This window comes from Artibeus jamaicensis, unplaced genomic scaffold (assembly GCF_021234435.1).
Source record: "Artibeus jamaicensis isolate MK-2021 breed Jamaican fruit bat unplaced genomic scaffold, CSHL_Jam_final contig_477, whole genome shotgun sequence".
NCBI classification, from domain to species: Eukaryota; Metazoa; Chordata; class Mammalia; order Chiroptera; family Phyllostomidae; genus Artibeus; species Artibeus jamaicensis.
Genome location: NW_026521854.1, coordinates 4,208,044 through 4,218,996, shown reverse-complemented (window position 1 = coordinate 4,218,996; position 10,953 = coordinate 4,208,044). Strand labels below are relative to the sequence as shown.

The following is a 10,953-nucleotide window of genomic DNA, read 5'->3' as shown; positions in this document are numbered from 1 at the left end:
CTGGTTCCCCGGCGCTCCGTGCTCAGAGCGCTGGCGCTCTCTCTCTCCCCCGGGGCGGTGGGGGCACTCTAGGGCCGCAGGTTGGAGGGGTCAGACTCCGGAATCTGCAGGATGCGGCACACGGCGCGGATCGGCCGCACCAGCTTCTGGGCCAAGGCCGTGGGTTGCGCCATGGGACGCGGAGACTCCGTGCTGCGCCGCGGGGAGGGCCGGGCTGGGGCTAGGGAGCGGTGTCCCCGGAGGGAGAGTAGAAGCCGGGCCGGGGGGAACACGCGCCCCGGGTCGGAGACAGGCGAGTGGGGAAAAGGCCGAGGGGCCGGGGGAGGGGGTCGTGCCTGGAACGGGGCGCCGATCCCGGGACCCAGGAGAGAGGCACCAGCAAGGGCGCAAAGCGTCGCAGCGCGGCTAATGGAGGGAGAGCGCGGCAGGACCTCTGATCGCCATCGCCAGACGCGCAACTGAGAGTGGGGAAGCTGCTCCGCCGGTTTCCTCCTCCAGCACCCTGCGGGAAACAGGAGCCCGTGATTCGGCGGCCCCGCCTGGGCCTGCCCCCCTCCAAGGCCCCGGGGGCTTCCGCCAACGCCCCGGCGATGCCACCGGCTGCGCACGGGGAGAATGAGCCCTTTGTTCCCCCCTCCCCCCGCGGCACCCGGGCGCCTGCCGAGAGAGGCTCCCCGGGGGCAGCGTGCCAGCTTCCCAGCCGCCCCACCCTCCCGTGGGCCCGGCCCCGGAGCCTAGCAGGCGGGCAGCACCCCCACTCTAGGTGCCAAGCCCGGGAACTGGAGCAAAGGGCGGGAGGGGCCGGACTAGGCCACGGTGGGGCGGGGTGCCCCCCTGGGGTGCTAGAGCAGGCGGCTGGGAGGGGACAGTGCCAGAGCTGGCAGGGGCAGTCGGGTTCTCACGGGTCAGTGATGGGCGCTCTGACCCACGCCAGCCGGCCCTGTGCCTGCTGGACCACTCGCTCCTGGTCCTCTCCAGCTCTGGCGCACGGGCACACCCCGCTGGCGGTGTCTATCCTGCCTCCTCCTCACCTGTGTGAGCTGCTCTTCACCTCCTGACCCAAGCCCCCTCCTGAGGCCCAGTGGCGCGGTTTCCGTGTTCACGGTTCTGGGAGGCCTGGGCCCTGACCTGCCCCTGCTGCAGGGGCCTCGGTTTCACCAAGTGTCTGGTGGGACCAGCCTAGCTCCACCGCCTGCTCCCTCCCGCCTCACATCCCGGGGGTCTGCCCCATCCCTGTTCCTAGTGCTCCGGGCCCGGCACTGGAGAGGAGCCCATGGGAGTGGCTCCTGGGAGGGAACAGAGAGGAGGAGAGGAAACGGGAAAGCAGGGCGCCCTCCACCCGAGGAAGCATCCCGGCCCCTCCGCGGGGGTGGTTCCCGAGCGCAGACACAAACAGACAGATTCAAACACACACAGGCAGATTCAGACACACACAGAAACCCACACGCCCAACGGGCGCTTCCCTTCCCCTCAGGCGCCCACCTCCCACCCCGAGATTCCCCTGCCTCCCCTGCGGAAGCCATCCCTGGCCTGCCGTCACCCAGCCCGTGACTTGACGGAGGCAGCGGCACCCCACCCACCCCATCCCGTGGCAGGGAGGTGTCCTCTGGTGCCCGGCTGCGTCCCGGGTCACAGTGCCATCCCTGGAGAGGGGAGCCCAGGGAGCCCGGAGGGAGGGAGCCTTCCTTTCACAAGACTGGAGGGGAGGTGGGGGGTCCTCTCACCAGCTGAGGGAAAGAGGAGGGTCCAGGAGAAGAGGAGGTCTGCAGGGGTCGCCCTGGGCCAGACCTGGGTCAGGTTGGAGTGGACTCCCTCCGGCCCGTCACCTCCCCCCAGAGGCCAGTTCTGCGGCTGGGCAAGCTGGTAGGGGTTGTTTACGTGACTGAGTTATTAACGCTGCCTTCCTCCCCCAGTTCCCCTGAGGGGTGGCCAGACCTGAGTGTGCCAGGGGCGGTGATTGTGGAGGGTCTACCATGGACTGCAATCCCGAGACTCGGGCCCCAGCCTCCCACTCCCACGCTGGCTCCAGGTTGCAGATGGGGGCTGGGGCGTGCCCCTGGTCCCCTGTCTGTGTCCTGGGGGCAGCTGGAGCTTGCTGGAGAGTCTGGGGGGAGGTTCCTGCGGCTTGGGGTCTAGAACACGCTGGGTGGGGCAGGGTGGGAGCCTGGGCTGTCCAGGGCCCTAAGGGCCTGTCACTGCCATCCCTAAAGGGGATGGGGACCGTACTAGAGGAGCAGGAACAGGCACCTCCCGCCACCCCACCCCAGTTGCCATGTCTGCTTTGTCAGGTCACAGGCTCTGGATTAGACCAGGACTCTCGGGACAGGGGGTCAGGACTCCAAAAATGCCCAGGGGGTCAGAGAGGTGGGGTAGGGGAAGGAGCCCCTTTCCACCCTCACCCAACTCCCCATCCTGTTCCACAGCCCAAGCCACAGGCCCACGGAGCCCTGGTAGCCGGCTCTTCTGTGCCTGAGGACGGAGCAGAGCTGAGGAGACATACGAACAACACAAACACCGAAGGGAAGCCACACGATGTGTGGACACAGTGCTGGGCTCGTGAACAAAGGCAAGCTGACCGGCACCCCCAGACACGCGTGGGCCCACCCGGCCCCACGGTAACCCCTCACACACTGACACACGCACACACACGCACTGAGACACACATTCATGCTGACAAGCACAGCAGCACTCTCGAGCCAGCTGCCCTCACGCTGTCCCCAGAGCCCCTTACCTGGGCAAGCACAGTGCCCCTCGGGTGGAGCAGCCCCCTGCCAAGGGGAGGGCAGCAGGCGGGGGCGGGGGAAGAAGCCCCGGAGAGTCAGGCCAAGCTGCCACTAATCCGGGCGGGGAGAGGGGGGGCACCCACGTCAGAGCGGGGACTGCCGGGTGGAGGGCATCTGAGGACATCCCCTCCCACACACGCGGCCGTCTGGGCACCTAGCCCTACTTCCCCAGCCCCTCCATCCTTCAGACAGCTGAGGCTGGCCTCCCCCCACCCCCCACCCTTGTGGCAACGCCTGGGGCGGGGGGCATGGGGGAGGGGGAATACCGGGGTGAATTCTCCCAAGACCTTCGGGGAGGGGAGAGGGGAGAGGAAGAGAAGCCTGGAGATGCTTTGGGAGCCAGGAGGAAGCCCTGTAGCAGATGCCCGCTTCCCCTCTCACCCAACCACCCACATCCCTGACCCAATTCCTCTTCTCAGTCTTTGCCTCCCCGGCGCCCCTCCCCCTCTCCCCCAACCTTCCCTTGGAACAATCTAACCACCTGGTAGAAAGAGCTACCTTAGTTTGCCCCTGCTCAGGACCCTAGCAACCTCAGCTCTGGCCCCCAGGAACTCCTGGGCAGTGGGCATCTGCCTCCTGCCAGGCTTCTGCCCCTCCTCAGTTTTGGGGGTCCCAGTCCCTGATGCTGGGCACCAGAAAAGGGGACAAGGGGCAAGGGCCTAAGTGCTCTTCTCCCACCCCACTCAAGGGTGGGGCAGTGCCAACCAGGGCTCCCCAACTGAACTCCTGGGCCACAGCTGTGTGGAAACAAGGGGCTAACCACGCAGCCACCACCCAGAGTGGCAGGGGAAAATACTGCCTGTGGAGGCCAAAGTTGGGCAGGGGGACCAGCATGGGGTGGGGCTAAAGGTAGAGATGGGTGGAGAGGCAGGGGGACAGAGGAGCCACCTGGAAGGTCCAAGGGATGGTGGAGCACAGGGGAGGCAGGAAGGAGAGAGGCTGCTGAGCCTGGGGGCTTGGGTGGCAATGCAGGAGGCCCTCAGAGGCAGGCAGGGCAGATGAGGAGGTGGAGGAGCAAGGGCAGGGCCCTGATCCAGCAGGGCTGGCACCTGGGCCAAGCAGAGGTGCGTGCTTCTGAGGGGGCTGAACTAGGCTGCCGCATCCTCCCACTCGGTGCCCTGCATGGAACCCCGCACAGCTGCGCTTCAGGCCAGTTGGAAGCGCAGCCCAGCCCTAAGCCTCCTGCCTGGGGAGGCAGTGGGCAGACTGGCAGGTAATGGAAGGCTGGGGGTCGTGGGCAGGCCAGAGCACAGGCCCTAGGGGCAAGGCCAAAGAGGGCGAGGGACCGGCCAGGAGCCCCATGCAGAGGGAAGCGGGACTGGCAGATGTCTAGTGGCCTTCAGAGAGAACAGAGCAGGCTCCGGGGGAAGGCCAGCCCACACACCACGCCACGGTCCCAGGGACACTCATGGACTTGGCCAGAAGTGCCCCAGAACCTGGAATTCTCTTCGCCCTTCCCCTCTGGCCCCAAGATGTCTTGGAACCCATGCAACTGCAGCTGCCATTTGCCAACGGCGTGTCAGAGGGACCTGGGCATTTTCAAGGCTCTGTGATGGGTCTCGCAGAGATGCAGGGCACAGAGGCGAAAGTGAGGCCGTTGGACCTCGGGGAGCTCACACTCAGTGCCTGTGTTTGTTCCTTTACCCGCAAACACCCACCTGACCATTACAAGGCGCTCCTGGTCCCACTGTGGGGAAGTCAGCGGAGCTTCCTGAAGGAGGCAACACTCAAGCGCAGACGTCGGTAAATAAGTGGGACTTTATGGTACTTCACTTTGGCTAAACCGCCATTTGTCCTTGGCTGGGATACAGAAACAGATACGATGCCAACCTGTTCTCTATGAAGTCACAGTGCCATGGGGGAGAAAGTACGATGTGCTCAAGGCAAAAACAGAGGCCAGTACAAGAGCAGAGGTGGCGTGGGCTGGAGACGCACTCAAGTCCAAGGGGTGGGGCCTACAGAGGGCCTGGGGGAGGCGGTGAGAGGGCCTCAGAGGGCAAACGGCGACAGAATAGTGAGTGGGGTGGGGGAGGGGGGACAGCATGGAGCCATGCAACTGTCCAGGTTGACAGAGGTGGGGCGCTCAGAGCAATCTGGGTGTAGGGGAGGCCAGCTGGGAAGGAGGGGAGGGGTGGGTGAGGCCCCGGCAGCACAGCCCCCAGCATCCTGCTCCCAGGACAGGGCAAGCAGGCCGTGATCGGTTGACTCTGGAGCTGAAGGAAGGCTGGCAAGTCAGGGAAGGCTTCTCAGAAAAAGCAGGGCTGGAAGGAAGGTCATGCCAGGCCGGGAAAGAGACTGCTGAGAGGGCCAGCGATCCACGGTCAGAGCAAAGGCCTGGAGGCTGTCGTTTGTTGTGCTGAGCTCCGCGGGCTCACCCACTGAAACGGGAGCAGGGGACTCAGGGCCAGGGCTGGCTGTGGGGCAAGGAGACCACAGACCTGCGACAGCATCACCAGCTCACTCTAGGGCCCCATCCTAGGGACGAAGTCACACGAAGGCCAGCTCCTGCATGAGCTCAGGGGTGTGGACCTGTCATTCTACCTCTACCTAGGCCACTCTTGGGCAGGCCTGCCGCAGGACACGGGACCCCAACCCACAGGCTGCACACCTAGTGCACAAGTCGCCTCACTTCCCCGAGTCGTTGTTTTCCCATCTGTAACATTGGTGTAACCTATGACCTCAGACTCAACAGGAGGATTCAAGGACATTATCTCTGTCAAGCGCCCAGTACAAGGTCAGGGGCACACCAGTGTTTGATACATCCTAGTATCCTCCTTGCTTCCTAGACGAGAAGCGTCTCATCTACTTTAGCCCTGCACTGTGTTTTAAATATGCTGACTGACTCTGGAGCCAGGCAGCCTGGTTCAGAGCCCAATTCTGCCACTTACTGGCCATGTGGCCTCAGGCAAATGAACTTGCCCCCTCAGTGCCCAGTTTCTCATTTGTAAAATGGAGATTATAGTAATAGCCTGTACCTCCAGGGGTTGCTGTGAGGGTCAGGTTAACATGTCAGGGGCTAAGAGCAGCACCTGCTGGAGTAGTCACGCCCCAGGCACTAGCTATTACTGGGTTTGTGTCCCCAGTACCTGGCAACATGCCTGGTACCTGGTAGATGCTGAATACAAATTTTTTAAAATAAATAAATGAAGAGATAAGGCAACAACACCATGATGCAAGAGAACAAGCTAGAAAGTCACTGAACACCAAGATGTGAGGAGCCATCCTCCCCCCCCCTCTGCAGATTAAGCGCCTCCCCAAATAAAACCCAGGTAATCCCACACCAAGAGTTAATCCATGCTCCTCAGGTCATTGCGGGTTACTGCCCAGCCTTCTCCACCTGACACTCTCCCCCACTTCTTCATTTAATCAAAAGAGGAAAGGAAAATCAGGCATGGGGGTGGGAGAAGGGAGCAGCCCTGGAACGCTTCAGGGAGCCCAGCATCCAGGGGCAGGAGAGGGCAGAGCCTGACTTGCTACCCCAAGATTAGGGCAGGGGGTGGGTGGAGCCAGCCCAGGCACAGAGCCTGAGTCGCAGGCCGACACAGGAGACTCCGTGGATGGGGCAGGCTGAGGACCAATGACCATAAGCAGCAGGGAGGGCTGTCCAAGACCAGACCCGAGTTCCGTGTCTTCCCTCCAGCCAACCAGCAGCCAGGTCCCTGCAGGGCACTGGCTCTGGCCAGCCTCTTTGAACCCCGCCCTCCTTGACCTGGAAGCTAGGGGCAGACCAGACCCTGGCACCTGCTGCCCTCTTGCGGCCACTCTGCCGACATGCAATGCTCCCTTACCTGTGTACAGAAACTCAAGGGTCCCCAAGAACTTTCTGTGACAGCACTTGCCACATCACACTTATTTGTCAATGGGTGTCTCCCCCTGAAGACTGGGCCCCTCTGGAAGTCTGTCCTTTAGCCCTCATCCTAAACTGTTTAAAAATGTGTGATGTGAGGACTGGGAATACAAACCAGGAGAAACAGAATACTTTCATGTGTTTATTTATCAAAACTTGCACAAACCTGACCTCATTCACCAACACAAAACACACAACCAGGGCACACACACAAGGCCTTGGAGAAGGCTGTCAAGTAATTTGAAGGATGGGAAGGAATGAACACAACAGAGTGGGCTTTGGTTTCATTCACAGGGGCCTGGGGAGGGCTCTGGTCCCACGCCTGCAAAGGCAGAAGGATGAGAAAGACAATAAATAGATCCCTCGGCCCAGCCGGCTTTGGTATATTTCAGGTCATCTCTGTGCCTGACCCTCAACCAATAGCAGGTGCCAGGAGGTCAGAGCCTGGGCAGCTGGTGCAAGCAGGCCCAAAGTGCAGCCAGAGGGCCCCTCCCACAGCCCCCAGGGCATGAGGTAAAGCCGGGCAATCTGCTCAAACCCTAGCTGCCCATGTCTGAGGGCACTGTCTTCTTCCTTGTCCGGACCTTCAGGGAGCGCGAGGTGCCCTGTGGGAAAAGGTGGATACACCATGAGAGGTCCAGGCTGAAGGGCCACAGCAGCCCTCGTCTCGCACCTTCTTCACCACTGACCTCTCGCACCAGCGATTTCTTCTTGATCACTCGCAGGCTCTGGCTGCGGCTCAGAGGCTTCTCTCGGGGCCTGAGTGGCCCCTGAGGCACTGCTTCTGTATCGGACCAGCACTCATCCTCAGTGTCAGTGCCCGGCAGGCCCCCTGCTCTGTACCCTGTGTGGAGAAGGGGATGGAGGAGGCAAAGCAGGACATTCAGTCTGCAGGCCTGGGCCTGAGCTCTGGGGGAAGCCACAGCTCACGTGGAGGAAGCCAGCCCTCTTGGGACAACTCTAGGTCCCTCTGCCCACTCACCAATGGGTGGTCTGTGGCGGGGCATCTGGTCCTCCATGTAGAGGGGATCCTGGTAGGTAGGGGCCTGGCTGTCGGGGATGGAGCGCAGGTCCTGCATGGAGAAGCTGCGCAGCCTTCCAGCCAATGCACCCTGACTCTGCAAGGAACAGGGATGCTGCATCACCTGCCTGAAGGACAGGCTCCTCGCAGGAAGCGGCCTCAGCCAGGGCAGCTGCCCAGGGAAGTCGAGGGCTGTGGACCTTCGGGTGTTCACTGGGGCAACAGTCTCAGAACTGAGAGTGACTCAGAAACCTTCTAGCTCTGGGTCTTCGTGGAAACAACAGGGAACTAAAGCCCAGAGAACAGGAGCAGTTGTTCACGGTTAGTGTCAGAGCCCAAGAAGTGTGAACTTCGAGCTCCACTCTCCTGCCAGCATCCCACCTGTCACCTCTTACCCCTGTTCCCTGGTATGGACAGCTGTTATCTGCCACTGCACTGGCAGAGAGACCTGGACTTGCCCAAAAGGCACTGGGGTAAGGGTCTGATGGAGGGCTGGGGCCCGGGGCACCTTGGTGGCAGCCTGCACAGCAGCTGTGGCAGCGATGTTGAGGCCCCGCTTCCCAAAGCTGAGCACTGTTTCGTAGCTGCGCTCCTTGGCCTGCACAATGTAGGTGTCAATCTCCTACGGAGCAGGGCACAGAGAGTTCAGGGGACAGTATGAGTTGTTCCTCTTCTGCAGACCCATAGAAGTCATTGGGTACCATGCCTCCCAGCCCACCCACAATGGGCTGGCAATCACACCAAGAGCAGTCCCCCCCTTGCCCCCCAATCCCACACTTCAGTGAACAGCCATGCTCCAGCTCCCCATTTGCAAACCAACTTCTAGCTGACTTTTCACATACTCAAAAGGCCACTCACATGTACCCCCATTTGATTACCCCAGGAGAGGAAGAAGAACAGGCTATCAAGATCCCACAGACTCGGGTTAGAACCCAGGTGTCCCCCCACGCCCTAAGCTCCAGGGCCCTTTCCCTCCCTGCCTCCCCTTATGTACCTTCTCATGGAGGGACAAGGACGGGTGGACGAACTTGCGGTAAAGCAAGCTGGCCCCTCTGGTGTGGGGTGAGAGCAGCCACAGCACGAAGGCCATCTTGATCTCATAGTAGAAAGGGAACCTGTCAGAGCACAGGGGGACAAGGTCAGCCAGAAAGCCAGTTCGAGGGTGGGGCATCCCCTCTCGTGGCCTACAGAGCCCCTGGACCCATACCAGGAAATGAAGATGTCCGTGAAGGTCTCCACTGCCATGAAGAGTGCAAAGACGATCCAGTACATCATCCACCGGACCTGGGGTGGGGGTCATGTAGAGAGGTCAGAGGCTGAGCCTGCTGAGCAACACCCCTGTCCTTGGCTCACCCAGCCCTGAGATGCCAGAGAGCCTGTCCCGCTGCATTCCCCTGGCACCTGGATGGCCCTAGAGAGCTGCCTCTGAGAAACTGCCACTCATACCTGCACCCAGCCCCAGCAGGCTTCACCCCCCAAGTTCCTACTCAGGCATCTCAATTGCTCGCCCTCCATCCACACTCATTGCACTCAGGATCTGCCAGCCAATGATGCCCCTAGAGGAGGAGGAGGCCAGTTCAGACCCTCCCCACCTCCCCAAGTCCCCAAGGTTGTCGTCCCACCCCACCCTAGCCAACTGTCACCCTCACATATTCACGGATGTTCTTGGTCTTCACAGCCTTGTAGGAAGCATAAGCTGGGTATAGCATCCCAAACACCAGCCTGGAGGAGCAGCCAGAAAAGCAGAGGGAGAGTGTGAGGAGCACCATGCCCTACCCCCCATAGGTGGCTACCTCCCCCACGGGTTTGAGGTGACAGTGCCTACCCTGTTCTTCCCGCTTGGCTTGCACAACCTGCATCTGAGTCAGTGCCCTGGAGGCCACCTCCCCACCCTGCTGTTTACAAACATCCCCAGCCTGTCCAGGCATGTCCAGTGGCCCGTGGGTAGAAGGGCACATACAGCCACCGAACAAAGTGGACGGACGGGGGACAGGAGGCAGCCTTCTGAGCTGGTGAGAGCGAGCACCAGGCTGCCCCGTCCCATGGACATGCGATCAGGCCCAGGCCACCAGACTTGGCAGTGCCAGGCTGCAGACAGGGATTTGCAAGCCAGGTACTGAAGTATATTGAAAGGTGATGAGTAGGCCACAGTAGGAAGGTGAGGCCAGGGTGGTGAGTCATGTGACTACTCAGATGGGAAGCAGGCACCTGGATTCTCCGCCCACAACATGCCACAACACTTGTGTTTGCCAAGGGGCTTAGAGCCAGCCTGTGGTCCTCCACCCCACGCACCTGTTTGCAGTGTGTGTGAGTCCTAGAAGGGTTGCTATCAGTCAAGGAGGCTTTGGGGGCTGGGGCGATAAGCCTGCGGTGCCCGATGCCTCGTGCAGTCCCGCAGATCCGTTAACTATTGCGGCGAGTGTTGGGGGGAGGGGCTGGTGTGACAGAGCCCAGAAAGTCCCCTTTCCTACCAGATGTTCCCAGGCTCTACCCCAGGGGCGGCGGGCTGGCAACCGGGGAGAAGGGGGTGTGAGAGCTGTCATACTCACACCACCAGGCTACAGATCATCCTGGACACCATCCTGCAGCCTCAGGGGCGAAGGGTGACCCCCAAGAAGACGGCCAGAAACACGCTCACGCGGGGCTGGAACCGGGTAATCAGCGGAGGTGCGGGAACCAGACGAGCGCTCGTCCTGCCCCGTGGCGGAGTTGGAGCCCGCCGCCCCTGACTCCTCAAAGCGAGGAGACCAGCTGACTCGGGCGAGGAGGCGGGGGCACTGAGGCCCCGACTCGCTGCCTGTGCCGGAAGGCGCGCTCTTCCGCCACGCCGCGCTGCCTGGGCAGTTAGGGCTCCGACCTGCGCTTCCTGCCTCGGAGATCCAGGAGTTCGGCCCTCGCCTCGGCGCCGCTGCGGGTTCCAGGCCGCTGGGAGGGGGGCGGGGCGGGTCGTGGCCTTCGCTCTTGTGAGTCTCCAGATCCCTGGCGCCAGGCCTCAGGGCGGAGTTTGCAACTCACTTGAAAGTTGCACGGAACTTAGATCTGCCCAACCCCAGAGCTCCCGCGCGTGGCGCAGGCGCAGTGCGGACAGAGAGGGGCGGGGCGAGATCCGGGAGCCAACGTCCCTCACCTTAAGGGGCGGGGCGTCTCGGACTCGCGGGTGGGGCGGGGTGGTAAGGAAGCTGGCCTAATTGGAAAGACCCAAGGGTGGGAAGCGGCAACAAACAAAGTGGGGTGAGGAGGAGGAGAAGGTGGAGGAAGCGAAGATTTGGACTCCAGAGTTTCCGGGGCTCATCACGGGCTTG

General features: G+C 61.8%; 2 protein-coding genes across 2 annotated transcripts; both read right to left on the bottom strand.

Moving 5' to 3' along the window:
* Window positions 1-68: 68 nt before the first annotated feature.
* On the bottom strand, window positions 69-2,827 carry HRURF (HR upstream open reading frame). Its single transcript, XM_053668175.1, has 2 exons — window positions 2,732-2,827; window positions 69-502 (listed from the first exon to the last, which is right to left on the bottom strand). The coding sequence occupies exon 2, from the start codon at window positions 171-173 to the stop codon at window positions 69-71; it is 105 nt and encodes a 34-aa protein (XP_053524150.1). The 5' UTR covers window positions 174-502; window positions 2,732-2,827.
* A 4,248-nt stretch (window positions 2,828-7,075) lies between these two features.
* On the bottom strand, window positions 7,076-10,725 carry REEP4 (receptor accessory protein 4). The gene is made up of 8 exons (XM_037152779.2): window positions 10,201-10,725; window positions 9,301-9,373; window positions 8,859-8,935; window positions 8,646-8,766; window positions 8,160-8,273; window positions 7,613-7,748; window positions 7,320-7,474; window positions 7,076-7,235 (listed from the first exon to the last, which is right to left on the bottom strand). The coding sequence occupies exons 1-8, from the start codon at window positions 10,230-10,232 to the stop codon at window positions 7,170-7,172; spliced, it is 774 nt and encodes a 257-aa protein (XP_037008674.1). The 5' UTR covers window positions 10,233-10,725; the 3' UTR covers window positions 7,076-7,169.
* Window positions 10,726-10,953: the final 228 nt, after the last annotated feature.